The 25,801-nt window shown below is 45.9% G+C and overlaps 2 protein-coding genes across 6 annotated transcripts in view; both read left to right on the top strand.

The window, feature by feature from the left end:
* Nucleotides 1-25,801, top strand: part of LOC115073708 (protein phosphatase 1 regulatory subunit 12B-like) — a 127,590-nt gene that overhangs the window by 63,379 nt on the left and 38,410 nt on the right. For 2 of the 3 annotated variants that reach the window (XM_029572352.1, XM_029572351.1), the window contains exons 17-20: nucleotides 2,188-2,265; nucleotides 6,535-6,718; nucleotides 7,256-7,381; nucleotides 8,950-8,988. In XM_029572352.1, the coding sequence (XP_029428212.1) occupies nucleotides 2,188-2,265; nucleotides 6,535-6,718; nucleotides 7,256-7,381; nucleotides 8,950-8,951 (390 nt within the window). In that variant the 3' untranslated portion in view covers nucleotides 8,952-8,988. The remainder of the gene's footprint in view (nucleotides 1-2,187; nucleotides 2,266-6,534; nucleotides 6,719-7,255; nucleotides 7,382-8,949; nucleotides 8,989-25,801) is intronic. The other variant, XM_029572353.1, reaches the window with a different exon arrangement.
* The window catches only part of LOC115073711 (protein phosphatase 1 regulatory subunit 12B-like), a 75,906-nt gene continuing 57,366 nt past the window's right edge, over nucleotides 7,262-25,801 (top strand). The window contains exons 1-2 of one of the 3 annotated variants that reach the window (XM_029572363.1): nucleotides 7,262-7,381; nucleotides 8,950-8,988. In XM_029572363.1, the coding sequence (XP_029428223.1) occupies nucleotides 7,367-7,381; nucleotides 8,950-8,988 (54 nt within the window). In that variant the 5' untranslated portion in view covers nucleotides 7,262-7,366. Of the gene's footprint in view, nucleotides 7,382-8,949; nucleotides 8,989-14,409; nucleotides 14,627-24,094; nucleotides 24,695-25,801 lie in introns of those variants that run through there. The other 2 variants (XM_029572362.1, XM_029572361.1) reach the window with 2 other exon arrangements.

Raw genomic sequence — 25,801 nt, forward strand, 5'->3', positions numbered from 1 at the left:
TTTCAGTTTTAGAATCAGGTCCATAATCTGGGTTTTATTTTTGATGTTCAATTATCTTTCAAACCCCGTATTCAACAAACTCTTAGATCAGTTTTTTACAAGGTATGCATGCTGTGTCATCTAAAATACATTCTGGACTGGAATGATTTTCGGACTATAGTCCAGGCTTTCCATTGGTGGAACTCATTGGACCATCCTCCAGGTTTTACAGAACTCTGCAGCCCATCTTATTAATGGGGAGGGGCATCGAGGGGATCACGTCTCCCCTGTGACTTGCATTGGCTTCCCAAAAAACAGCAAGTTGAATTCAAAATTTGAACCCCAAATTTTAAAACTATGAAACAAGAAAGTCCCTTTTATCTTGCAAATTGCTGAAGTTTTATAAGCTGTCTCGCACTTTGTGTTCTTCTGGGACCTTCTTATTAGGGGTTCCCTCCATTAGCAATGGTCGTTTATCTGAAACATGTAATCAGAGTTTTCATGTAAAGGAGCTCTCCTTATGGGATGCCCTGCCTGATGCTTTACGAGGTAAGGATAAGGTGCTTACTGTTTTGCAAATAGTTAAAGGCCCATTTGTTTAAAAAGAGCTTTTTTATAACTTTGTCTGTAGTGGTTCTGCGATGGTGCTGAAGTTAGTTTATGGAAATTTTATTAATGTTAAATTTTGTGTTCTGTTTTTATTTTGTGTTATGCTTTTATGCATTTTATGTTTTAATTACTGTACATACTTGGTAGTCTGTTTAGCATGATGGTTCGTTATAAGCAGAATATAAATATTTCAATAAATAAATAAGCCAGTGACCTCAAGAACTTCTTTAGTGAAATCTTTTGGAGGTCCATATTCGAAAAGATTTATGCAGGTGAAATTGGCTTTTACATGCGTAAATCTGGCCCTTTAAAAATGTCTCTGCCCCCCCCCCACCTTTGTCCAGGTAACTTTCTACGCACAAAATTGGTGCAAAGTTACCTGGCCAAAAAGGGGATTGGGTCTGGCATGGGAAGGATGGGCTAACACATTTAGTTGGATAGCGGCCTGTCGAGTGCCAGCCGGCTAAATCTGTGCAGACAGAATGGACTGCAGAAACTGCAAGTCTACTTGACCTGAATATTCAGCGGAAAACTTATCTGGGTGAGTTCCGCTGACTATCCGGATACGTTACCCACTCGCTGGCTCACTGAATATGGACCTCTTGGTGTGTGGGGAACCACCCAGGATCCAACTGGATGTGAAAGATGCTTGGGGATTATACTTTGACCTGTCAGGAAAAGGTCATGTTAGCAGCTGGCCTCGAGGCCTGTAAAAAGACCCCATGGTTCGTAAATCACTTTGTGGGCAGTCTGTGCCAAGCAGTTTTGATTTGCAGTTCCCATCAGGTTAGACGTCTCACTGAATTGGATCTCTCAGAACCACCCCACCTTCCAGTCCTTGTCCTTTTTGACTGGAAAGAAGATAGAGGTTGTCTGGCCACTCAGTGTTGCTGTTGAGTAGTGGCCAAGACTTCTTCTTTGAACGCTGCCTCTGCAGAATCCCCACCTGACCCAGGGGCTTTGAACCCTGCCTCTGCAGAATCTCCACCTGACCCAGGAATAAAGTCCGGGTCCTCCGCATGGCAGTGCACAACACTTGCGGCGAGGCCGGTCCCTGATTGCACTTCTCGGCAGTCAGTTTTTTTGTCTCCCCATGTGGAATACAGAATAGCTGCTTGATGCTGATACTTCTGTTAGGTTCTCTGTGCCTCGGGTGTCTCACGGGTCCATCAGGCTTACCTACAACTTCAAATGGGAAAACGATTCTTAAAGGTTTATTTACTCAGGAGACATTCATATTAAATACAATCAGATCAAGGCACAGTACAGAGATCCACAAAGCAAGAACTTTTCATAGCAAAACAAACTGACGACAACAAAGAAACAGAAAGTGTTTTGATAATTTTTATGTTATTACCCGATAAAGGAAAGAAACTGCCATGCATACACCACTGCAGACAAAATGCACACACTTAGCCAGCGTCCCACTCATCCACAACCCCCCCCCCCAATTAACCCAATCCATCCAGAAAAATTCTGGATTCTGCCTCCGATGTGAGACCACGTTCCTGAGTCTGTTTACTTAATCAAGGTCTGACTTTATCAATAGTTATTTTCCATCAGCCTTCTACAATGGAAACTGATCTCTCTCTTACACAGGGTCTCCTGTATGTGAACCTTTCCATCCTAGACATTGCTTCTTGGGGCATCAACATAGTTCTTACTGACATGATGAAGGTACTGTCTGAGCTCATTTATTCTTGTAAGCAGCCCTAGATTGCTCAGTAGGCACCCACTATGCCTCTGCCTATGGCAGCAAACATTCAGAGGCAGCAGGCTGGCTAAGATTTGTTGTCTTCCAGCTCTGCTGAGTTTTATTCAGCAGAGGACTGCTACTCAAAAACAGACCCTTTCAGGGCATGTGTGCTACCCAATAACAGACCCTTTCAGGGAGTGTGTGTGTGCTACCCAATAACAGACCCTTTCAAGGAGTGTGGGTGTGCTACCCAGTAACAGACCCTTTCAGGGAGTGTGTGTGTGCGCTATCCAATAACCGACCCTTTCAGGGAGTGTGTGTGTGCTACCCAGTAACAGACCCTTTCAGGGAGTGTGTGTGTGCTACCCAATAACCGACCCTTTCAGGGAGTGTGTGTGTGCTACCCAATAACCGACCCTTTCAGGGAGTGTGTGTGTGCTACCCAGTAACAGACCCTTTCAGGGAGTGTGTGTGTGCTACCCAATAACCGACCCTTTCAGGGAGTGTGTGTGTGCTACCCAGTAACAGACCCTTTCAGGAGTGTGTGTGTGTGCTACCCAGTAACAGACCCTTTCAGGGAGTGTATGTGTGCTACCCAATAACAGACCCTTTCAGGGAGTGTGTGCGTGCTACCCAATAACAGACCCTTTCAGGGAGTGTATGTGTGCTACCCAATAACCGACCCTTTCAGGGAGTGTGTGTGTGCTACCCAGTAACAGACCCTTTCAGGAGTGTGTGTGTGTGCTACCCAGTAACAGACCCTTTCAGGGAGTGTGTGCGTGCTACCCAATAACAGACCCTTTCAGGGAGTGTGTGCGTGCTACTCAAAAACAGACCCTTTCAGGGAGTGTGTGCGTGCTACTCAAAAACAGACCCTTTCAGGGAGTGTGTGCGTGCTACTCAAAAACAGACCCTTTCAGGGAGTGTGTGTCCGCTACTCAAAAACAGACCCTTTCAGGGAGTGTGTGTGTATGTGTGTGTGCTACTCAAAAACAGACCCTTTCAGGGAGTGTGTGTGTGCTACCCAATAACAGACCCTTTCAGGGAGTGTGTGTGCTAACCAATAACAGACCCTTTCAGGGAGTGTGTGTGCTACTCAAAAACAGACCCTTTCAGGGAGTGTGTGTGTGCTACCCAATAACAGACCCTTTCAGGGAGTGTGTGTGTGCTACTCAAAAACAGACCCTTTCAGGGAGTGTGTGTGTGTGCTACTCAAAAACAGACCCTTTCAGGGAGTGTGTGTGTGCTACCCAATAACAGACCTTTTCAGGGAGTGTGTGTGTGCTACCCAATAACAGACCCTTTCAGGGAGTGTGTGTGTGCTACCCAATAACCGACCCTTTCAGGGAGTGTGTGTGTGCTACCCAGTAACAGACCCTTTCAGGGAGTGTGTGTGCTAACTAATAACAGACCCTTTCAGGGAGTGTGTGCGTGCTACTCAAAAACAGACCCTTTCAGGGAGTGTGTGCGTGCTACCCAATAACAGACCCTTTCAGGGAGTGTGTGTGTGCTACCCAATAACAGACCCTTTCAGGGAGTGTGTGCGCGCTACCCAATAACAGACCCTTTCAGGGAGTGTGTGTGTGTGCTACCCAATAACAGACCCTTTCAGGGAGTGTGTGTGCTAACTAATAACAGACCCTTTCAGGGAGTGTGTGCGTGCTACTCAAAAACAGACCCTTTCAGGGAGTGTGTGTGTGCTACCCAATAACAGACCCTTTCAGGGAGTGTGTGTGTGCTACCCAATAACCGACCCTTTCAGGGAGTGTGTGTGTGCTACCCAATAACAGACCCTTTCAGGGAGTGTGTGTGTGCTACCCAATAACCGACCCTTTCAGGGAGTGTGTGTTTGCTACCCAATAACAGACCCTTTCAGGGAGTGTGTGTGTGCTACCCAATAACAGACCCTTTCAGGGAGTGTGTGTGTGCTACCCAGTAACAGACCCTTTCAAGGAGTGTGTGCGCGCTACCCAGTAACAGACCCTTTCAAGGAGTGTGTGCGCGCTACCCAGTAACAGACCCTTTCAGGGAGTGTGTGCGCGCTACCCAATAACAGACCCTTTCAGGGAGTGTGTGTGTGCTACCCAATAACAGACCCTTTCAGGGAGTGTGTGTGTGCTACCCAGTAACAGACCCTTTCAGGGAGTGTGTGCGCTACCCAATAACAGACCCTTTCAGGGAGTGTATGTTTGTGTGTGTGCACGTACTACCCAATAACAGATCCTTTCAGGGAGTGTGTGTGTATGTGTGTGTGCTACCCAATAACAGACCCTTTCAGGGAGTGTGTGTGTGTGCTACCCAATAACAGACCCTTTCAGGGAGTGTGTGTGCTAACTAATAACAGACCCTTTCAGGGAGTGTGTGCGTGCTACTCAAAAACAGACCCTTTCAGGGAGTGTGTGTGTGCTACCCAGTAACAGACCCTTTCAGGGAGTGTGTGCGCTACCCAATAACAGACCCTTTCAGGGAGTGTATGTTTGTGTGTGTGCACGTACTACCCAATAACAGATCCTTTCAGGGAGTGTGTGTGTATGTGTGTGTGCTACCCAATAACAGACCCTTTCAGGGAGTGTGTGTGTGTGCTACCCAATAACAGACCCTTTCAGGGAGTGTGTGTGCTAACTAATAACAGACCCTTTCAGGGAGTGTGTGCGTGCTACTCAAAAACAGACCCTTTCAGGGAGTGTGTGTGTGCTACCCAATAACAGACCCTTTCAGGGAGTGTGTGTGTGCTACCCAATAACCGACCCTTTCAGGGAGTGTGTGTGTGCTACCCAATAACAGACCCTTTCAGGGAGTGTGTGTGTGCTACCCAATAACCGACCCTTTCAGGGAGTGTGTGTTTGCTACCCAATAACAGACCCTTTCAGGGAGTGTGTGTGTTCTACCCAATAACAGACCCTTTCAGGGAGTGTGTGTGTGCTACCCAGTAACAGACCCTTTCAGGGAGTGTGTGCGCGCTACCCAGTAACAGACCCTTTCAGGGAGTGTGTGCGCGCTACCCAGTAACAGACCCTTTCAGGGAGTGTGTGCGCGCTACCCAATAACAGACCCTTTCAGGGAGTGTGTGTGTGCTACCCAATAACAGACCCTTTCAGGGAGTGTGTGTGTGCTACCCAGTAACAGACCCTTTCAGGGAGTGTGTGCGCTACCCAATAACAGACCCTTTCAGGGAGTGTATGTTTGTGTGTGTGCACGTACTACCCAATAACAGATCCTTTCAGGGAGTGTGTGTGTATGTGTGTGTGCTACCCAATAACAGACCCTTTCAGGGAGTGTGTGTGCGCTACCCAAAAACAGATCCTTTCAGGGAGTGTGTGTGTGCTACCCAATAACAGACCCTTTCAGGGAGTGTGTGTGTGCTACCCAATAACAACCCTTTCAGGGCGTGTGTGTATGTGTGTGGGGATGGGGGTGAAAGCGCCAAAAATGTCTAGGGGCAGCAAAATCCTAAATCCATCCTTGCTTGTGAGCTCAAGTATTGGATGATGTTGACTGATCCACTTTGTGCCAGATTGTACAAGAGCCCAGGTATTGCCGCTTGCACATCCAGAGTCCCTGTGTTAGGTGGTTTTGAAATAAGAACTAGACCAGTAAATCGTTCTTTCAGCACATCTTCCCTCACGCCTATGGGGACAAGCTTCCCTCCACGAGCTCTTGCCGTCTGTTTAGAGCAGACAAAAGCCCTTAGAATGTCCATTCATCTTTCTGGTTTTTGTTTTTATTTAACTTCCAAAAAAAAAACCCCCCTGACTTTCCCGTGGCTACACAAATTTAGTTTTAGTTTGCTAGCAGATTGTGGTCCTCGTCGTTGTGCCCTCACAGAAACCTGCGTCCCGGAGGGGCATGTCAGCAGCCATGCAGTTAGGGTGATGGCAGATCTGCAGCTGGCCCTCTGCTGGCAAGATTTGCCAAGCTGTGTCGTGTAGCGTTCAGGCCAAATGCTCACCTTTTTCCTCTGAAAAGGCAAGAGGTTGTGATTGCGGTAGGTAAGTATTATCTCGATGTGTTGGAGGAATGCAGCAAGTGAGGGCCCTTAAAGAGTGCTTGAGAAGTACATTGTCTATGTTAAACTCTCCAGTTTTTATTTATTTTATTTGCCATCAGCCGCTGGGAGTATGACTTTCAGGGCAAGGAATGTCCTATTTGGAGTTTTCTGCCATTTCTAATTATTTGATAGTGACAAATTGTAGTCCTCTGTTTTTTTTTTGATTTGTTTTCAGCCTTTTTAATGATTAATTTATTTGCAGTCTGCTAATCGTCGATTAAGGTACAAATCTTCGCAGCTGGACAGCCCCACCACGCCGTCCTCGTCTCCAACAGCTACCTCCCCCTACGCAGGCTCCCACCTTTTAAGGCCAAACAGGCTTCCAGGCCTCACTTCTACTTCCTTAGTGGATGCCAAGAACAGCGCCCCTGAGATGGAGAATCATGGTAATTATGTTTTTAGAAAAAAGGTCTAAGGTGGTTTGCCGGATTTAGGGTGGAGAAGAGAAGGGGGTCGTGCCCCCATGTCGGTCTTCGCTGATGCATAGTAAGGCACAGAGTTGTTGAGATTTTCACTCTCGAATGGTTTTTCCTGTAAATTCCTCTAGAAATATTCAAATAAGGATGCACTGCTCTTGTTCAGTGCCTTCCCGATGGCTGGTATCCGTGCCTAGCGCCTGCATTGTATCGCTTTCCTGCGAGCAATAGCTTTTCTTCGGTCTGACCGATGACTGTTTTCGGTTACATTCGTCATAGACTTGGAAGATTACTTTCTGCCCCACTCCGCTGCATGGCCGCCTGCAGCAGCTTGCACATTGCTTCCTGCGGCAGGGCAGAGGTCCACTCCCTGACTCCTTGCAGTGGATCAGAGCCTCGCTCCCTGCGGTGGGTCAGGCCAGTGCAGGGAAGGGATAAAAATGGAGACTGAATTTCTGCTTTCTGTCGAAGCACAGCTACTAATTCCTGTTTTGATTTCCTCAACAGTGACCGAAGGGATGGTTACAGACAAGGATTCAGGAGACAGCTCCCCAGGCAAGCTGTCAGTACGGGAGCGACGACGGCCCAAGGAGCGGAGGAGAGCCACTGGTATCTCTTATGGGGGGGAAAGATGTGAGTGATTCTCGCAGGCCCATCTGACCTTCCCTGTCCTTGAATCGTGAGGTTCTCCTACCTGTGCAGGGACTGTAGTTGCGCAACCAAACCCTTTGTTTCCCCTAGGACCAACCTGCCTTCCGTCTCTCTACCCCATCTCCACTGCTGTCTTTTCTCCTCTCTGTCCCATACTCTCGTCTCCTCCATCTCATGCTGTATTCTCGTGTGTTGGAGCTTCTTTTCGGGTAGGGATTCTCATAGCCTTAATTACAGCGTCTGTGTGATAATGTTGTTTAGCCTAATTTCCTACAAGAAAAACAGGCCTTTTAAAATCATCGTGTGTGTCTGTTTGCCCTCCTTATAATAACCTTTGATCCCATTCATCTGAATCTCGTTCAGATTTCTTCCACAGCTAGTAGAGCTCCCTATTACACCTCAGATTTCATGTGCGCTCGATGCCCCTGGACGCTTAGAATGCCTTTTTAATTTTCTTTTCAAGAGCGGAATGGTCCACTCTGGGGGTCGTTCAGTTCTGCTCTCAGTGAGGTCAGAGCACACTATGATGTCACTGAGCATTCTGAAAGCTGCTCTGCCATTGGTTAGTGCCGCCCGGTCAGACAAGGAGACGAGGCGTTGGAGGAAACATACGCACATCCCCCTTTTTATGTATATATATAATTCTTTCTGACAACATTTCTCTCAAACGTCCCACGTAGTTGTGGGTTAGGTGCTTTAAGTGTGCCTGCTTTATGCTAATTTTCAAAGAGAATGCGGGTAATTTCTCTCTATAAACTAGTGTAAAGAACACACTACATTGCACCTCCTCTTTTTTGCTCGGCTGGCTGAGAGGGAGGAAAGTAGCATGCTTGCCTGTGAAAATGACATGCATGCACACTTCATTTTTCTCCCTTGCCCTGAATGCACTTCTGGTTATGCCTTCTTGCTGTGCAGCTAAGGTTCTGTACACTGGGGGGGAGGGGCGCACCTACTTTTCCAACAGCCCAGTTTTATTTGCGCAAAACACCTATCTACCCAGGTAAAAGGCTTTGAAAATTGCCCTCATGAAGACCGTAATGTTCATTTATTTAATAAGCTGCTGACTGCCGGTGTGGGAAGGATGAGCTCTCCCTGTGGCCACTTGGAAGTGCTTGAATGCCAGATCTGTCTGCCCAGTCCAACTGAATGTCTGTCTCTTATTTCTGGCATGTAAGAGGTAGCATTAAGTTATTAGCTAAGTGGGTTTGGGAAAGTGAGTTAAATCCAAAATGCAAATCAAAACTAAGACTTTTTCTGCGGACCATGGGAACTCTCTCTACACTTAGGAACAAATTTTCACAGGAGTTGCTCGTGTAAAAGTGGTGTATATTGTGACGAGTTTCAGAAGGCCATCTTTGCCTGTAAACCTATTGAGAATTACCTCCATAATGTGTGTTACGCGCACAGTGCAGAGTGTGGATGATGTAAAAATTCTCCCTGGAGTGTTTTAGCTACTCTTTGTTCCAGTTGTAACACATGCATGTGTCTGCACAGATTACCGGGCATCTTGGCGTTTTCCTGCTAAGCTGCTCTGTGTTTTTCTTCCTCAGGATACTGAGCCTGACGTTGTGGAGGTGAAGGAAGCTAGGGTAAGTGGCGCTCACGGTCGGCAATGACCTGGCATTGCAGGAATAGAAAAATTTAAGTGATTTGTGGATCATTTTGGTCCCAGCAGCTAGTTTTATTTCTCACATTCTGCTTCTCTTTTAGCTAGAGCTTAGTCTTTGATTTGGGGGTATGGTGCTGTGAATTTTCAGGGTCTGCCGGCAGGGTGGGTGGTGGAAGAGAATTTTCCTCGTTTCTAATACTCTTTCCCATCTAGCCTGTCCACCTTAGCAACAAATTTCAAACAAGAGTTAGACTACAGCTCCCGCCGGCACCTGGTACGTGCATACTCCGAACTGGCAAGAAGGTGACACTGGGGAATAACAGCTGGAGGTCCCCACAGCCCCCCCCCCCCACTCCCCCACTAGAGAGGAACTGGGACTGCTACTGCCACGCATTGCCCAGTCCTGGTCAGCCTGATGGCCTTTGGGCAGCTCAAGCAAAAGGATAAAACTAGAGGCCTAATTTTGCCATTGGAGATATTTTTTTAGAATCTGAAATATTGCACCAGCAGTTTGTGCCTATGAGCTGCTAATAAGCCATTCCAGCCTGGCCTTGTGTGCACCCGCCCAGGTCACATACGATATGTCGGAGTGCATTTTTGCTTCGCCAGAGTATCCAGATAATCAGGCAAAGATTTGCAGAGAGTTGAGTTGTATGCTGTAATTACTGGAGGTTATCAGCAGGGGGTATAAGTAGGGGGAACTGACTTTTTAGTAGTATGGAAAATCCATTTCTCCAGAGCGCCTGGCCCTGGAAATTGCCCTTGCATTAAAGCACTGCATTATCCTAGTAATGGGAATATGGAATTCAGCGTTGACATTCAGAATGTATTAATGTGGCAGTCCCTCCTGTCTTTCCCAGACCTGCTAGAACAGCATTAAGCACAGCTTGCTTTAATTAGAGAAACATGAGGCACATGCCCTCTGTTGTCACCCTGACCAAATTAATTCCCAGATCCAGTTTTATAAACTCACTGCGTCTGTGCTGGGTAAAGGAATTTTGCGGCCATGCAGGGCAAATCACATACTTACTGGTCCGTCGACATTTAAAATGCATATGGCCCTGAATAATAAATGTTAAGTGATGGATTTTTTTTTTTTTTTTTAAATCCCTCTTTTGTATTGGGCTCGATGCAGATAGCTCCCTCAGCGTGACCTTGGACTGTAGAACAGCGGTGCAGATTCACATGGGAGGGTACCTGGTGCTTAGGGGTTTGGAGCTGCTCACTGCTATAGCCTTGGCAGTACTTGTGAGTTGCCACGTCAGCTACCAGCCTAGAGGGGGAGGGTAAGGATATCTGCCAGTCCCAGGCTTTAAAGCGTGGCTGTAGTTTCTATATGCCACCCAAACTCCTCTTTAAATTAATTGGGATAGCTGAATGTTATAGAGAAGTGAGAGGAAGTGGTAAGACTTTTTTGATCAGAAAGTGAATTTTCTCCATAGCACCGGTTGCTGAGTAGGAAGTATGCTAATATTAAATGATTATATGATGGCATCATGTTGAATGTTAATTTAATGTATGTATGAGGGTTGTTATGCAGTAAGGTATTAGAAGTTTATTCCAGTTTTGTTGTATAATATCTCATAAGTAGAATACAGCCTGTATGGATTTTGGGTCTTTTAGGCATTGCATGACTCTGACTCTGTATATCTCCATGGTGCTCTGCTGTTTAGCTATCTCGGGCTATTGGTTAAACCTGCTGAGCAAATGTTGTGCATATGATCAAAATTAGTGTGCGTGCAACTCATGGGATGATGAAGGGCACAGAATCTGTTTGCATCTAAGTTAGCTACTTGTAGCATGGTTGTTAAAAATGTAGGATGTTTCCCATCACGCTTCATGTCATGGGAAAGTTTAGCCTCTTAGCATCCAGTAAATGCTAGCGATGACCTAGTCTTAAATGGTTTGTATTCCTGTGTAATGTTAGGCATTATTCTTTGAGGCGTTTCTGGTAGAGTAATACTTTTTTTTTTTTTCCGTTTTCGGGGGCTTTACTTGTGGTTTAATATGTTAGGCACAGATCTCTGTGGGTGTTCCTAGTGATGTAATACATTAGGGTGCTGCCTTTATGGCTGTTCCCGCCAGCCTGATAACGTGAGGTACTACCGTTGTTTGTGGCAAACCCATAAGAACATCTCCTTAACTTTTTTGTGTTTCTTTTTATTTTCGGATATAAAATTGATAGAACACTTTAAGAGAATCCCTAGTGTTAGATATCAAAATAAAGCTCAGTTATTTGCCAGCATCAAAAGAAAAGCCTATAATACCCCGATATCTAGTGACTTTGATACCGGCGTGTGGGTGGACATGTTACGCCTGCATGCTGGCTCCTGCCGAAGGGCGTGGCCAACTTATAACACATGCACATGTGCAAGGTATAGAATAGGCTGTACATGCCTATATGTACGCACAATTTTATAGGGACACGCGCATGTGCACGCAAATGCCGCCTCTGCTGCGTAAGTGGGGGGGATTTTAATAGACGCGCGCCGATGCAGTAACCAATTTCCCCGGTTCGTTCCCAGTTTGCCCAGGTAAAGGATCGGAGTTCCTAAACCCCTGCCCCCCCCCCCCCCCCCCAGTTAAATAGCCTCCCTTTTACCCTGTTACCCCTCACCCTTAAAACCCCGCTGACCAGCCTAGTTTTGTTTTTGTTTTAGGACTTGCACACCGTCCATAGCAGAAGTAAAATTACGCAGTAGGGGGACCCTGTAAGTACTAATGCGCTGGTTTCGTTCATAGATCCTGGACCGCCCACCCGCCATCCCTTTTCAGAAAAAAAAAATGACGTGCTTACGCAGCCGCCAGGGGCCGACCCGGCTTTGACGCGCGCCGGGCTTTTAAAATTCATCCCTAAGTGTTCGGATTTGACCCTCATCTGCTTATTAATGTGCCTCTATAAAGAATATTGGGTTTTGGAGTCCTGTCTTTTTTTTCCAGTGGTCCTGTGCAGTTTGATTTACGATAACCGGGAACTGCGTGGTGCCCCTTCATTCAGCGTCAACAGTTAGCAGACGTCAGCATGGAACATGTTGTTGAGTTTGTTTGGGCCTCAAGGCGTCGACCGTGCGATGTTACTCTCTGGTTACGCCTCCACATGGAGAGGCGGAATATATTAATGGTTAAAGCGGCAGGCTGCGAACTGGGGAAAACCAGGGTTCAAATCCCCACTGCATGTGTCCTTGGGCAAGCCACGTCACCCCCTCATTGCCTGGGGTACAAACTTAGATTGTAAGCCCTCTGGAGGGACAGGGAAATATCTGCAGTACCTGCTTTTGAAGTGCCTGAAAAGTGGAATATAAATCAAGGCAATACAATGGCCTCCCATGCTACCTTTCCTGCTTCACCAGCTGCACCTCCCACTGCCACGCCGTCATTGGCAGGTACGAGGGGAGCCTGGTGCCCTGGCGCAGAAGCTTTTGCTGTGGCCATGCCAAGTGGTGTGCATGGCCTTTCAGTCCCCATAGGTCAGCTAGCTTTCTCCCTCAGAAGAAAGTGGCTTTAATCCGCTGGCTGAGGGGCCCAGTTGCCGTTTTAGGCAAAGGTCTGCCTGCATGTTGATTTCTGTACTTTCCTCCTCTGATTTCCTAATATGGTAAGGAATGTCTTAGGCCTGTGCCGAGGCTGGGAAAAGTGAATAGTGATAAAAAGACAGCGTAGGTGAACGCCTGTCAGGTTACTGTTCAAGTACAACGGGAGAGAGAAAGAGATCCAGGATAAATCGCTCATTAAAATGCTTCTGTTCTCCACAAAACAGGTTGTAACTAGCACATGACAGACAAAAGGCATGATTCTTTGGTGAACAAGCTGGAAAGTTAATTTGTCACCCAGCATTCACCATTGCTCTTGGTTTCAGCCGAGATGAAACTTACAGTGAAAGATAAACCAGCATCACCAATATTCAGGGATGTCAAGGCAGGGTTTGGGTTTTTTTTTTCTCTTTTGTGGTAGAAAAAGGAATTTTCAAAGTGTGGTTTTTAAAAGGTTAAGGAAACACTTTGTAACATGGCTCCATTTTCTTATTAGCGAAGTTGCAATGCCTCTTGCAGATGAGTAGCATTAAATGTTACTTCCCCACCCAATGCAGATGATAACTTTTTAAGAAAAAGAAAGTTCTGTCGTTTTTGGGTCCTCTTGTGTGCAGGCTGCCCGCTAACCCCCCTCCCTTAGGTAACTAAGTAGGTAGTTGGTTCAGCATGGGGGAGGGAGCAGGAATTACGTTCTGGTATCGCACACCCACAAGGACGTTTCGGTGTCATCCACTAGGACAGCCCATAATGAGATGCCAGGTGATCGTGAACTTTGGATGAGTTGTCTCTGCTCTGAGCCCTGTCGCCAGCAAATGGCCCTGTTTGCAGAGAGGTTTTTCCTGGTCTCTACTGACCGCAAAAGTCTTGAAGTAAAACCTAAAGTCCTACGAGAATTCTTGCAAAGGCAGGGCGCGTCGGTGCGCCTGGCAGCGAGTCCGCATCAGCAGCGTGGGACCTTGGGACAGAGGACAGCGAATGGGCGCGTTGTAGGGAGGTGACAGTACATCGGCAGACAGTAGCCTGTATACTGAGCGTTTCTTGTTTAATCAGGTTCTGCTGTACATAGAAAGCCACCGATGCTGAGCTGCTGTACGGATACCGGCGCAAACTCACTCTTACAGCAGCCCCCAATCAAGATCTTACCAAGAGCGAGTGCTGCACCTTGACATTTGGGCATGAAAGCAGGAAGTGAAATTTGTCCTTTCCTGAATTCTCCAAAAGTGGGTTTAATAAAACAGAAACACCCATTTATTTGGTTTGTTTTAAAATTCCTTCTGTTCTCCTCAAAAGGTCGGTGACACGCGAGGCAGCGCTCTTGACACGTTACAGGACAGTTCTTCATTGCCCTTTTGCTATTGATACAAAAGCTGGACTCTGTTTTTGAAATGCCGTAATGCTGCTGACTGAGGGTTCTAGCAAGAGTACAAGGAACCCAAAAATCAACCTTTTTAAATAATCGGCCCTTCCTGTGCCTTTTTCTTAATCAACGTTATAGGTTTATTTTGATGATGACAAGGCATAGACACAACATGGCCCCTGTAGTACAGCCAGGGCCTTTGATGGTCCTGTTTGGGCATAGGTTAAATAAAAAAACCCCGCTGAAACTGATAGAAATCCCATATCAAATCCCAGCTTGTGTTTTTTTGTAGTGCATTAAATTAGGATAATATGAGTTGTGCAGTAAATACATGTAACAGTTACTACACTATGCCGTAATCAGGTGTAATTAAACTCGCAGATAAGAATGCTCCATTGTACTGTGGCTGAACACCGTTTGCTATTGGCTCGGTGAGTGTTTAAGTTTTGCAATCCTTTGTAATTGGTGTTGACATGTAACCGGTTGTAGCTGGGAAATGATGACTCAAGGAAGTGCACACCTGCCTGGGAACCGGCTCCATCAGAGATGTCGGAGAGCTGAGCTGAGTTTGGAAAAGCTGAAACTGATCTTTCTTCAGTTTCACTTGTTCTAATGGTGCCTGCAAGTGAGCTGGGAGGATGCAGAAGAACCAGCGGAAAGTCCTCCAGCCCACGGATTTTCGAGGTCTGCGGACATACCAGAGACCGGAAAGTTTCACCAGAAACCCCTGGGTGTGTATGCACGCTGTCAGATGTTGGGCGAGTTACTTGCTGAGCAGTGTGTCTTGAGCATAAGGCAATAGGCAACATTTGATGGGCCATGTTGTGAGTATCTGTCCTTGTGTTTGCTTTGGAGTCTCTAATTTCTAAGGCATTTAGATCTCTGGAGGGAATCTGCAGCATCTTGCAAGAGACCTTCTTAGTTACAGATGAATTCTTAGGGGCTGGTAGGGCATGAGAGTCCATGTTCTAGTCCAAAAGCCTGGAAAGAGAAAAGGTTAACTGGAAGAAGCGTTACAGTTCATGAGGTTGCAAATTCTGTCCTAGCGTGCTGTGATGATATAACTTTTGTTACTAGAGTAAGCAGAGTGTTAGCACATTGCTTATGTTGTGTTTAGTATCTGACCATTTTATGGAGGACGTTGGTTTGAGGCTTTGACTGTTTTTGGTGTGTGTATCTATTTTTTATTGAATATCATCTATCTCTATGTTTTTGTGTATTTATTATCTGTACAGGAAGATGGACTAGATCACTGCTTCACAAATTACTGTCCTTGGGGATCTCTAGCAGGCTTGGTTTTTAGGAGAATAACCAGTAAACTAACAGGGTTCTTACACCACATATATGAAAATATCTCATGGACATTCTTTGTGGTTGTCCTGAAACCCAAAATTATTAGGGTTACCCTTTCTTTCTGTGTTTTGCCGTTTAAGCCCATATAAGCGAGATGACAAGATGACAGTTATCTACCCCAAACTAAAAGACGTCAGCATTCGAGTCCAAAATTGCCCTCCCTGCTCTGTACCTTTTGATTTTCCACTTACAGCACCAATGGAAGTGGTGCGCCTTGCAGTTTGCTTGCAAGCATTTGGGGATGTGGTCCCCAGCTGTTTAGTTTGTGGTCCATTTTCCTGCGGGCAGCGGTGAGATAAGGGAGGCCTCTCCATCTTGTACTTGCCGGGGATTCTCTCCCCATTTTTGGTGTCTAACTTTTGTTTTATTCTGCATATTTCACGCAAAAAATAAGCAAATGCTAGGTCCTGTCAGGCTTCATGTTAAATCAAGGGATGTCTTACAGCTCTTTCTTGGTCTTTGGTAATAAACCAGACTGGCCTGCTTATCCTGTCTGTGGCTTGGCTCTTCCCAGACCTTTTTTTTTTTTTTATATGTTGGTATTTCAGTTTACTTGAAAAGAGAGTTCTGCCCAATATGAATTATGTAATCTACCCGAAGTAGCACTGGGTGCGACTGGGCATTTCATATTCAAGCTAGCATTACAAATCTTAAAGCGCATTCCTGGCTTTCTTGGCAGCAGCCAAGATGTCAACAGTGATCTCCCACATTGGATGCCTGATTGCAGCGCGACGTTATTGATGACTTGGCCAGTATAAGCCAGTCGGAACCAGGAATTGTTAGGTAATCTCTGGCTCTTGCTAGCCCGGCTGCCCCCAGGACTGGAGATGAAATTGCAACAGAGCAGTTGAAAAATTTTTTTTATTTTAATCAGCCTAACCATTATGGTTTTTTAATTGATACCTCCTCTAGGAAATACCTCACAGTGCACTCAAAGCATAGATTTCTTTCGATGACTGTTTATGAAAAATTAAAAAAAAAAAAAGAGGTCCTAATAAAGCGGATGATGGTAGATAAAAGACCATATACCTTAGTCTGCCTGTTCTGCTCTCTGCTCCTGGCTGTCGAAGTTTGATCGCTGGTAGGACATTGCTGCTTTAAAACAGTAACATTTAGCGGTTTCTCTTTCTTTGGGAGATATGGGGTATTTTTTGTTTTTTTGTCTTTTCATTGTGATGGGTGGTTGGGAATGGTGTGGGGGGAGCAGCCCCGTTGCAGGTACTGCAGCTGATTTGTGAAGCTTGACCTCATTTGTGCCATCATTGACTCGGCTGCGTGACTTAGCCCCCCCTGTTTCCTGCTGCTGTAAGGCCTGGGTGGAGATTGAGACTTCTTGTAGAAGACGCTAGCTGTATGCCTGGAATATGCTGACTGGCGGCATGATGAGCATGGACACGTTCTTATCTGGTCTACGCACTCGTAACTGGGACTTATATAGAAATCTGTCCTGTAATCTCGCATCCTATGTGCCTGCGTAATGTACACTTGACACAGATGGGCATGCCTTTTTGTCATGGCTGTTTTTCATTAACCTCTGGCTCTGAGCATTCTGTAGCCCTGATGTTTCCACAGGAACAGGATTGTGGGTAGGAGAGAGGCGAGTGTGGGATTGATCCATATCTTTTGCAGTCCTGCAGTTGGTAATAATTTGGTTGAGGCTAACGACCATCCTACTTCCCCCGCCTCCCTCCCCCAGCCGGTTTTAATCTTTAGAAGTGAAGCTGCTGGCATCGGTGGGAGGGCTCGCAGGCTTGGCACAGATCAGAAACTGCCAGGCAGTAAAAGATGAGGATTAAATAGAACAGTTTTCCCGGGACTCCCCGAGCCCTGAGCGAAGGACAGATTGAGCTTTTGGTCTCTGTTGCAGCGCACTTGGCTTCCATTTATGGGAAACGCTTGTGGTTCTGTGCAGAATGTTTACATGATCGCAGAGTGCCATGCCAGGAATCGCTCGCCTCTGCTTCCAGTCTGACAGCACTCTGCTCTCCTACTGGTCTGGTTCTTGTATGGAAAGTAAATGATAGGACCCAATGAGTGGGGTCAAGGGGCAGAGTTAATGCTCAGGGCATGGGCATTTCGTCTTCAGAAGGCAGCATGGCAAATGTAAACTATTTTTAATGCTTTTGTAGGGTATTTTGAGTACCATGGATACTGTGTGCCCTTTAAAGCCCATTGTCTTGTGAGCACACAGCTTTGTTGCCATGCACAGGGCTGAGGTGTGACGTGAACAGCAGACATAGAATAAAATGGGGAGGGTGGGACAGGGGAGAGGACAAATATGGAGAGGAAATGCTAAAAATCTAATGCAGAAAAAATGCAGAAGGTTTAGAGAATATGTGCGAGAGGGGCAAGAGAAGAAAGAGAGAGAGTGCAGAGTAAGAGTAAACAAAGGCAAAGCAAAACTGATATGTAGCAAAGATTAGGGAACTATTTTATTTTCGAAAGGAATAAGAACATAAGAAATTGCTATGCTGGGTCAGACCAAGGGTCCCATCAAGCCCAGCATCCTGTTTCCAACAGAGGCCAAACCAGGCCACAAGAACCTGGCAAGTACCCAAACACCAAGAAGATCCCATGCTACTGATGCGATTAATAGCAGTGGCTATTCCCTAAGTAAACTTGATTAATAGCCATTAATGGACTTCTCCTCCAAGAACTTATCCAAACCTTTTTTGAACCCAGCTACACTAACTGCATTAACCACATCCTCTGGCAACAAATTTCAGAGCTTTATTGTGCGTTGAGTGAAAAAGAATTTTCTCCAATTACTCTTAAATGTGCTACTTGCTAACTTCATGGAATGCCCCCTAGTCTTTCTATTTTTCGAAAGTGTAAATAACCGAGTCACATCTATTCGTTCAAGACCTCTCATGATCTTAAAGACCTCTATCATACCCCCCCTTAGCCATCTCTTCTCCAAGCTGAACAGCCCTAACCTCTTCAGCCTTTCCTCATAGGGGAGCTGTTTCATCCCCTTTATCATTTTGGTTGCCCTTCTCTGTACCTTCTCCATCGCAACTATATCTTTTTTGAGATGCAGCAACCAGAATTGTACACAGTATTCAAGGTGCGGTCTCATCATGGAGCGATTATAGAGGCATTATGACATTTTCTGTTCTATTAACCATTCCCTTCCTAATAATTCCTAACATTCTGTTTGCTTTTTTGACTGCTGCAGCACACTGAGCTGATGATTTTAAAGTATTATCCACTATGATGCCTAGATCTTTTTCCTGGGTGGTAGCTCCTAATACGGAACCTAACATCATGTAACTACAGCATGGGTTATTTTTCCCTATATGCAACACATAAGAACATAAGAAAATGCCATACTGGGTCAGACCAAGGGTCCATCAAGCCCAGCATCCTGTTTCCAACAGTGGCCAATCCAGGCCATAAGAACCTGGCAATTACCCAAAAACACCTTGCACTTGTCCACTTGTGTGCATATAGGGAAAAACAGCCCATGCTATAGTTTCACAATGTTCGGTTCTATCTTAGGAGCTACCACCCAGGAAAAAGATCTAGGTGTCATAGTGGATAACACATTGAAATCGCTGGCCCAGTGTGCTGTGGCAATCCAAAAAAAGCAAACAGAATGTTAGGAATTATTAGAAAGGGAATGGTGAATAAAACGGAAAATGTCATAATGCCTCTGAATCGCTCCACGGTGATCCCGCACCTTGAGTACTGTGTACAGTTCTGGTCACCGCATCTCAAAAAAGATATAGTTGCACTGGATAAGGTACAGAGAAGGGCGAACAAACCGATAAAGAGGATGGAACAGTTACCCTATGAGGAAAGGCTAAAGAGGTTAGGGCTGTTCAGCTTGGAGAAGAGATGGCTGAAGGGGGGATATGATAGAGATCTTTAAAATCATGAGAGGTCTAGAATGGGTAGATATAAATCGGTTATTTACACTTTTGGATAATAGAAGGACTACGGGGCACTTCATGAAGTTAGTAAATAGCACATTTGAAACTAATCGGAGAAAATTCTTTTTCACTCAATGCACAATTAAGCTCTGGAATTTGTTGTCAGAGGATGTGGTTAATGTAATTAGTGTACCTGAGTTTAAAAATGTTTTGGATAAGTTCTTGGAGGCGAGGTCCATTAACTGCTATTAATCAAGTTGACTTAGAAAATAGCTACTGCTATTACTGGCATCAGTAGCGTGGGATATTCTTAGTGTTTGGGATCCTGCCAGGTTCTTATGGCCTGGATTGGCCACCGTTGGAAACAGGATGCTGGGCTTGATGGGCTCTCGGTCTGACCCAGTATGGCAATTTCATATGTTATGTTCTTTTTTTTTTTTTTTTTTGTTAAAATTTTGACAAGGTACCCATTGCACTGAGAACAATGGTTTGAAAAGCTCTTGTGGGTTGCCCTGGAGAGTTCGGTGCAAAGTAATGAGAGGGCATTTCTTAGCCTTCACCAATCACAAAATTCAGATTGATTTATTTTTTGAAAAAACACTTTTACTAAATATTTAGAAGAAAACAAACTGCTTGAGGAATCAAAGGTTATGAAATGACTGCACAGATGTATCTGGAGCATCAAATGCAGCTCCAGATCAAGGTAAAATGAAATCTGTTTCTACGTTTGGTCTTGGCTTTTGATTGCCAAAGCTGAGACGTGGTGCTGAAGTTAAGGTTACGTTTCAGATTCTCTTTAAATTAACAAATGCTTTCTTTTTTTTCTGTGACTTCTGTGCATGATGGTGGTGAAGGGACGTTCTTATCTAATTGGTGTTAATTTGCTTCATCCGGTGGACGGGAAGGAATGGAAAAGGGCTCCCTGGGGTGCCCATGTGACTTTGCTGTGCTTTTCGAGAGGCTCTTGTCAGTAAATTGGGTCTTTCCCAGTGGTTGTGCCCTGTGGCTCTCCTGAGAACTGGACACACAAGCAGTATTGTCTTTAAATGTCTTGTTTTGATAGTTTGGCCAACAGCACAGTTCCCACTTTGGTATTGTAAAGCTGCTTTCTAGAGATGGCAGCATTGGCTTTGTGACCTTTCATTAGCCTGTCTGTTAAAGAACTGCAGATCTATTATAAGAATGCTCGCATATTATCTGTCTGGCATACGCAAGAGGCTACAGTCCCAGCAGTGGCCACAAGGTGACAGCATCTTCTATTACATTAATGGACAGGCATGAGCACACAGAGGTGTGAGATGCATAGTCGGGCTGCAGCTTTGGACCATGCTGGTCTGTGAGGTCATGGCACTGGAGGGGGGGCCGCATTAGAGGCAGGAGTGCCAGTAATATGTGGCCAGGAGAATGAAGCACAGCTACAGTTGGGGAGGGGGAAAGGGCTTGGTGTTGTGGTGGAGGCTGCAGCATTGGCCACATTGTGCTTTGCGAGCAGTGTTGTGAAGGCAGCCAGTGTGCCATGGAGGGTGGTGGTGGTGATAGGTGTCCTGGGAGCTGCACAAGCTGTGGGTCCCGGCAGCAAGAGGAGCCAGAAGGACTGAAAGGGGATCCGCAATGGTTGGGAGAATGTCTGCAGGGCTTTGTTGAGATATCTCTAGGTAAGAAATGATTTTAGGAAGTCTGACCATCTTTTGGTTTTATGGAATGGTTCGAAGAAAGGTACCCAGGCTTCCAAGGCTACCATTGCGAGATGGCTCAATGGGGTTGTTGGATCGACATACATTCTCAAGGGGCGTCAGGTGCCGGAAGGTTTGAGGGAGCGCACTACATGTTCTCAGGCGACCTCGTGGGCGGAGGCTCAGTTTCACTGCAGGAAATTTGTAGAGCAGCAACTTGGAAGTCTCTGCATATCTTTGCAAGGCACTATTGTCTGGATGTGGGTGATCCGTAGTCTTGATCGTTTGGTGAGTGGGTCTTGTGAGTGGGACTTTCCAGGTCCCACCCTAAGTAGGAAGCTCTGGTACATCCCAGGAGTCTGGACTGATCCGGGTATGTACATGGAAAGGAAAATTGGTTCTTACCTGCTAATTTTCGTTCCTGTAGTACCACAGATCAGTCCAGAACCCGCCCGATCTGTGAAGGTGGAGAGTTGTCTGCTCAGCTGCGATTTCTTGATTATAGACTGCAGTTTTTTCATGGTATGGAATACAGACTTGTTGAAAAAGTTTTTCTAACTTTAAGTTTTTTATGTTTTTACAAGGTTTGGTTTTTTTTTGTGTGCTTTGGTACAAGTCACTACTGAGGAACTGCAGGTGGTACCAGGGATTATGTAGCAGTGTCAGTAAAACTTTCTCTATGTCCATCTGCTGGCAGAGATGCATTAACCCAGGAGTCTGTGCTCAGCCAGTTTCTAAGCCAGTCAGGCAGTTTTGATTATGTTGTTTGGTGACAGAATAACTAGAAATCCTGTATTTACTGAAGTAGTTTTGTAATAAAGATATTTTGTCTGCATATTGTTTGCAGATCTCAGCTTGTACCGTTCTAAAATATCCTTGATGGCAGATACAATAATAAACATTTTGAGTGCTACTGGATATATGCAGAGCTTTAGAGTGGTGAAAGTATTCAGGTACAATAAACCCCAAAGAGCTTACAGCGTGCATGGGTACCTAAGGCAATGGGAGATAGTCACAGGATGCGTCGGTGGGAGAAGTGGGATTTGAATCCTGGAATACCTGGTTCTCAGTCCATTGTTCTGATAGGCCACTCTTCTGCCTAATATACTAAATTGGCAGTGTCAGCCTGCACAGTGTTATATAAGATTATTCTTGCACTATCCTTTTTCCAAAAAGTTAGCACAGGGGTTATGTTACTTGTTCAAGGTCATAAATCAAGTAGTGGGTAGATGAACTGACCTTGGATGTGCAGGGCTCTTTTTCTACTGCTGCCCCTGCAGCACAGATCTGTCCGGTTTGGCCCCTTCTTCAGATGCGAGGCTGGGCTCATAATTCATGAGCAAATATGGGGGTCAGGTAATTCTAGTGCCACCAACATTAAGGTGTGGCAGCCCACTGAGAATCTATTTAATTTTATTTAAAAGCTCTTGTAAACCCCTGTCCCAAACCAGAAAGATCGTTGGGGTACAGCAGTTATTAAAAGTATACAGAAATAGCAAATATGCAAAACAAGAATTAAAAAAACACAAAATCACAGGAGAACGCAAGTCTGACCCCTGACACAGTCATTAACTACCCACCAAAAAATGATTTCATGTCAACATAACAATGAAGGGATACCCATACACAGGAGCCTGAGACCACCACCTCAATACTTCCCCTTCTCAGCAACGGGATGGAGCCATAGTTTGCGGATGACAGATAATCCAACTTCCGCCTAATCTGAAGAGGAAGTCGATTCCATGGTGTATGGGCAACTATAGAAAAAGCCCTGAACTAATCTTGCAACTCACACCTTCTTAAAGGCAGGAATCTGAAGCAGGGACCCTTGACCCGACTGCAGAGAGTACGATGGCTCATACCAGTTCAATTTATTAATTAGAGAGAACCATTGCCTCTCATCACCCGAAACTTCAGAGCAAAAGTTGAGCGGTAATTGGGAGCCAGTCAGAAGAATTGAGCATCCCTGCCAAGGAGGTTTGCGTCGTCTAGGACAAGCCTAAAACGGTCATTGCCGCTGCATTAAGACCAAAACAAAAGGCTGCAATTTGCTAACTAGGCGCGTTTTCAGGAAAGCAGTCCAAACTGCTCTATCAACGAGCATCTCTGAACTAAACTTGGAGTCCAAACGAACCCTCAAACTCTTCACCACGTTGGTAGGCATAATCTGATTTGACTCTAGAACCACATCCAGCCCAGCACATCCCATTTTAAGGTAATCTGTCTTAGGACCATCTTACACATCCCATTTTAAGGTAATCTGTCTTAGGACCATCTTACTCGTGTCTGAAGTTTGTCAGCGGTAGTCCTGATGCGTACCATTCACGTGAACGGTTCTCAACAAGACCTGGTTCGCTTCACTCGCACTGCGTCTGATTGGTTGATGTTGGAAGTAGTGTAATAAACGTCATGCACCCTCCCTTGACCAAACATGGCTGGTCCCAGGAGTACTGGGGAGCTGTTAAAGAAACAATGTAATTGAAAACATAACTTAATTTGAAATATTGAGTTGTAGAGTGAGGATACAGCTTTTTGTTTAAGGTTAAAAATGAAGTGGAGTAACTGGATATTCCACTACCAATCCAGAGACGGATTTCATGGTTACCATGTTTTGTGTGATGGTTTGTTTTTTCAAAGGGGGCATGGAAGGGGTGGGGGTGTTTTTTAAAATCCTAGCATCTTAGCCTAGCTCAGACATGGCAAACAAATACTTTTAAATGCTTGCAGCTCTGAAACGCATCTGCAGAAGGCAGCATGAGAGCCTGGGGCAGAGCCATCGGAGGCTCAACCACCTTGGACGAGTGCTGCGGGAAGCAGACAAGCTACAACCGGGCGCTAAGAAACGCAACGGATTCAACTCTTGACATCCCAAACTGCAACTCCCTACCGGTTCAGCTTCTGCTTAGATTCCTCCCCCTGCATTGTTTATTCTCTTCTACAAGTGGAAGCTTAAGTCTTTGGAGTTGAAAGGCAGTCTTTCGCCCTTGGCTCCTTTCCAGCATTCCTGGCTAAGCGAGTAAGGATCTGGAATGTCAGGCACCAGCAGGGGGTGGGCAGTGGATTGCAGAAAAAAATATATTTATACATAATCTTATGTGCCTGAGTTTACAATAACGTGTTCCGGCAGCTCAGTAACGAATGGAGCTCGGCAGCTTTGGCTTTTGGACTGCCCCCTTTTTTTTCCTATATGGTCTTCATTCCCTCTTTGTAGGTTGGTTTGTTTTTTTTTTTTTCCTCTTCCTTTCCTAAAATGTACAAGCTGGCCCCAGAGCAGCACAGAGCTGTCAGTGGGGATGTGGAGCGAAGCAACAGGAAGGTTGTCTTCAAAAATTGGTGCTCTGGGTTAAAAAAAAAAAAAAAAAAAAGTTTCGCCCTCTCTCTGTTCCGGTTCACCCTGGTGGGGCCTGGAGCACAAGCCCCCCTCTGCTGCCTGCATCCATCCGAAATCCTCGCCTCGCTCGTCTTGGTCAGAGGAGCGCCCTTCCAGCAGCTGAACGAGGCTTGCCCTGACTTTGGAAGAGTGGCACGCGGCGTTACGTAGCTGATTCTCCCTCCCCCCCCCCCCCCCCCCCACCCTGCCAAGTTCCCCTTCAGCATGCGGGCCGTGGCTCGCTCCAGACGGGGCAGCTGTCCCGAATGAAACCGTGCAGGGGAGAGCCGAAGCTGTTCTAACACGGTTATCTTTATTACACGGCGCAAAAGAGAAGTTCAGCACGGAGCCGGGTGCAGCCATTACTTCTGAAGGAGGGAAGAAGAAGAGGGTGAGAGCGGGCGCAGAGCCCTGTCCTGCAAGACCATGTCCTCCCTGTACTCCCGCAGCAAAGACTTCCCCCGAAGCCGAAAGTCGCAGTCGGACTCTCCCCCATCCTCTCCGTCTCCCACTGCCAAGACTTTCAAGGTAAGCCGGGCTTCTCCCCCGTCATTTATTTTGCTTGGAACTGTTATAGATCTTGCCACACGCTGCATTTTAGTTTAATTGGTATTGCTTTGTCCTTTGGTCCATTGTAACCTCTTGCGCTGCCCTTACGTGGGATCGTACGCTGTAGCCTAGCATGCAAACGACAATGTTTAAACTGTAATATAAAAAACTGGACTTGGGGGTTATAAAACATCGCAGGTTTCTTAGCTGGGTCGGTGATTGGATCAGCTGAATATTCCCGATTTAGCGATGGATTGATTGGGTAAGTCTGACGTCTCTGTCCCCTGTCTCTCTGGCAATTTCGCTTCACCCCCTCTTAACCCACACCCCGTGCTGGATAGTTTGTGAGCAGCACTACGAGAGAATCGGTGGTTTCCCCTGCCCTCCATTGTGACCTCGCAGCTGCTGCTCCCAAGGTGCAAAAAACTGGGATCAGCTGCGATCTTTATCAGTCTGACTCTTCATGTAGGCTCGCCGTGCATGGCTTCACGGGATGATTTGGTCTTTCTACCAAAGAACGTATAATCAAGGTTTCAGCGCAGGGAATTGACCTTCCGACCCCGCAATTTATCTTCTGCAGTGCAGTGTGAACTGGTGGTGCTCCTTATATAATGCTAACATCATAAAATCTAAGACAAACTGTGCTTCCCCTAAATATTTCATTGCTGTAACAGTGTCAACAGAACTTTTGAAGCCTTGAGAGCGTTTCAGTAACCTTCCATAAAAGGCCTTCTCTGACCGTAAAATAAATCAGGGAGATTGATGACACGCAGTAAAAAGGAAGAATCCGAACGCTCAGCAAGGTCGTCTCCCAGCTATTCAAAAGTTGTCTTTTAATTCTCCAGCATGATCCTGGTCTGACCCCTCGTCTTTCCTGTCCCATGCACTGGGGGTGGGGGAGGGGGTGTCTGCCTCTCTGCCTTGCAACTATGTGGGAGATGCATTATGAAACTGATAAAAAAAAAAAAAAAAAGTGACCATGCTCTGTCCCCACTCACAGATCAGGGGGGAATGAACCGAATGCTGTATAGTGTGCTCGGAGTAAACAGGGACCTTCTCATGTGAAAAGGCCAATAGGCGGAGGCC

This window comes from Rhinatrema bivittatum, chromosome 12, assembly GCF_901001135.1.
Source record: "Rhinatrema bivittatum chromosome 12, aRhiBiv1.1, whole genome shotgun sequence".
NCBI lineage: Eukaryota > Metazoa > Chordata > Amphibia > Gymnophiona > Rhinatrematidae > Rhinatrema > Rhinatrema bivittatum.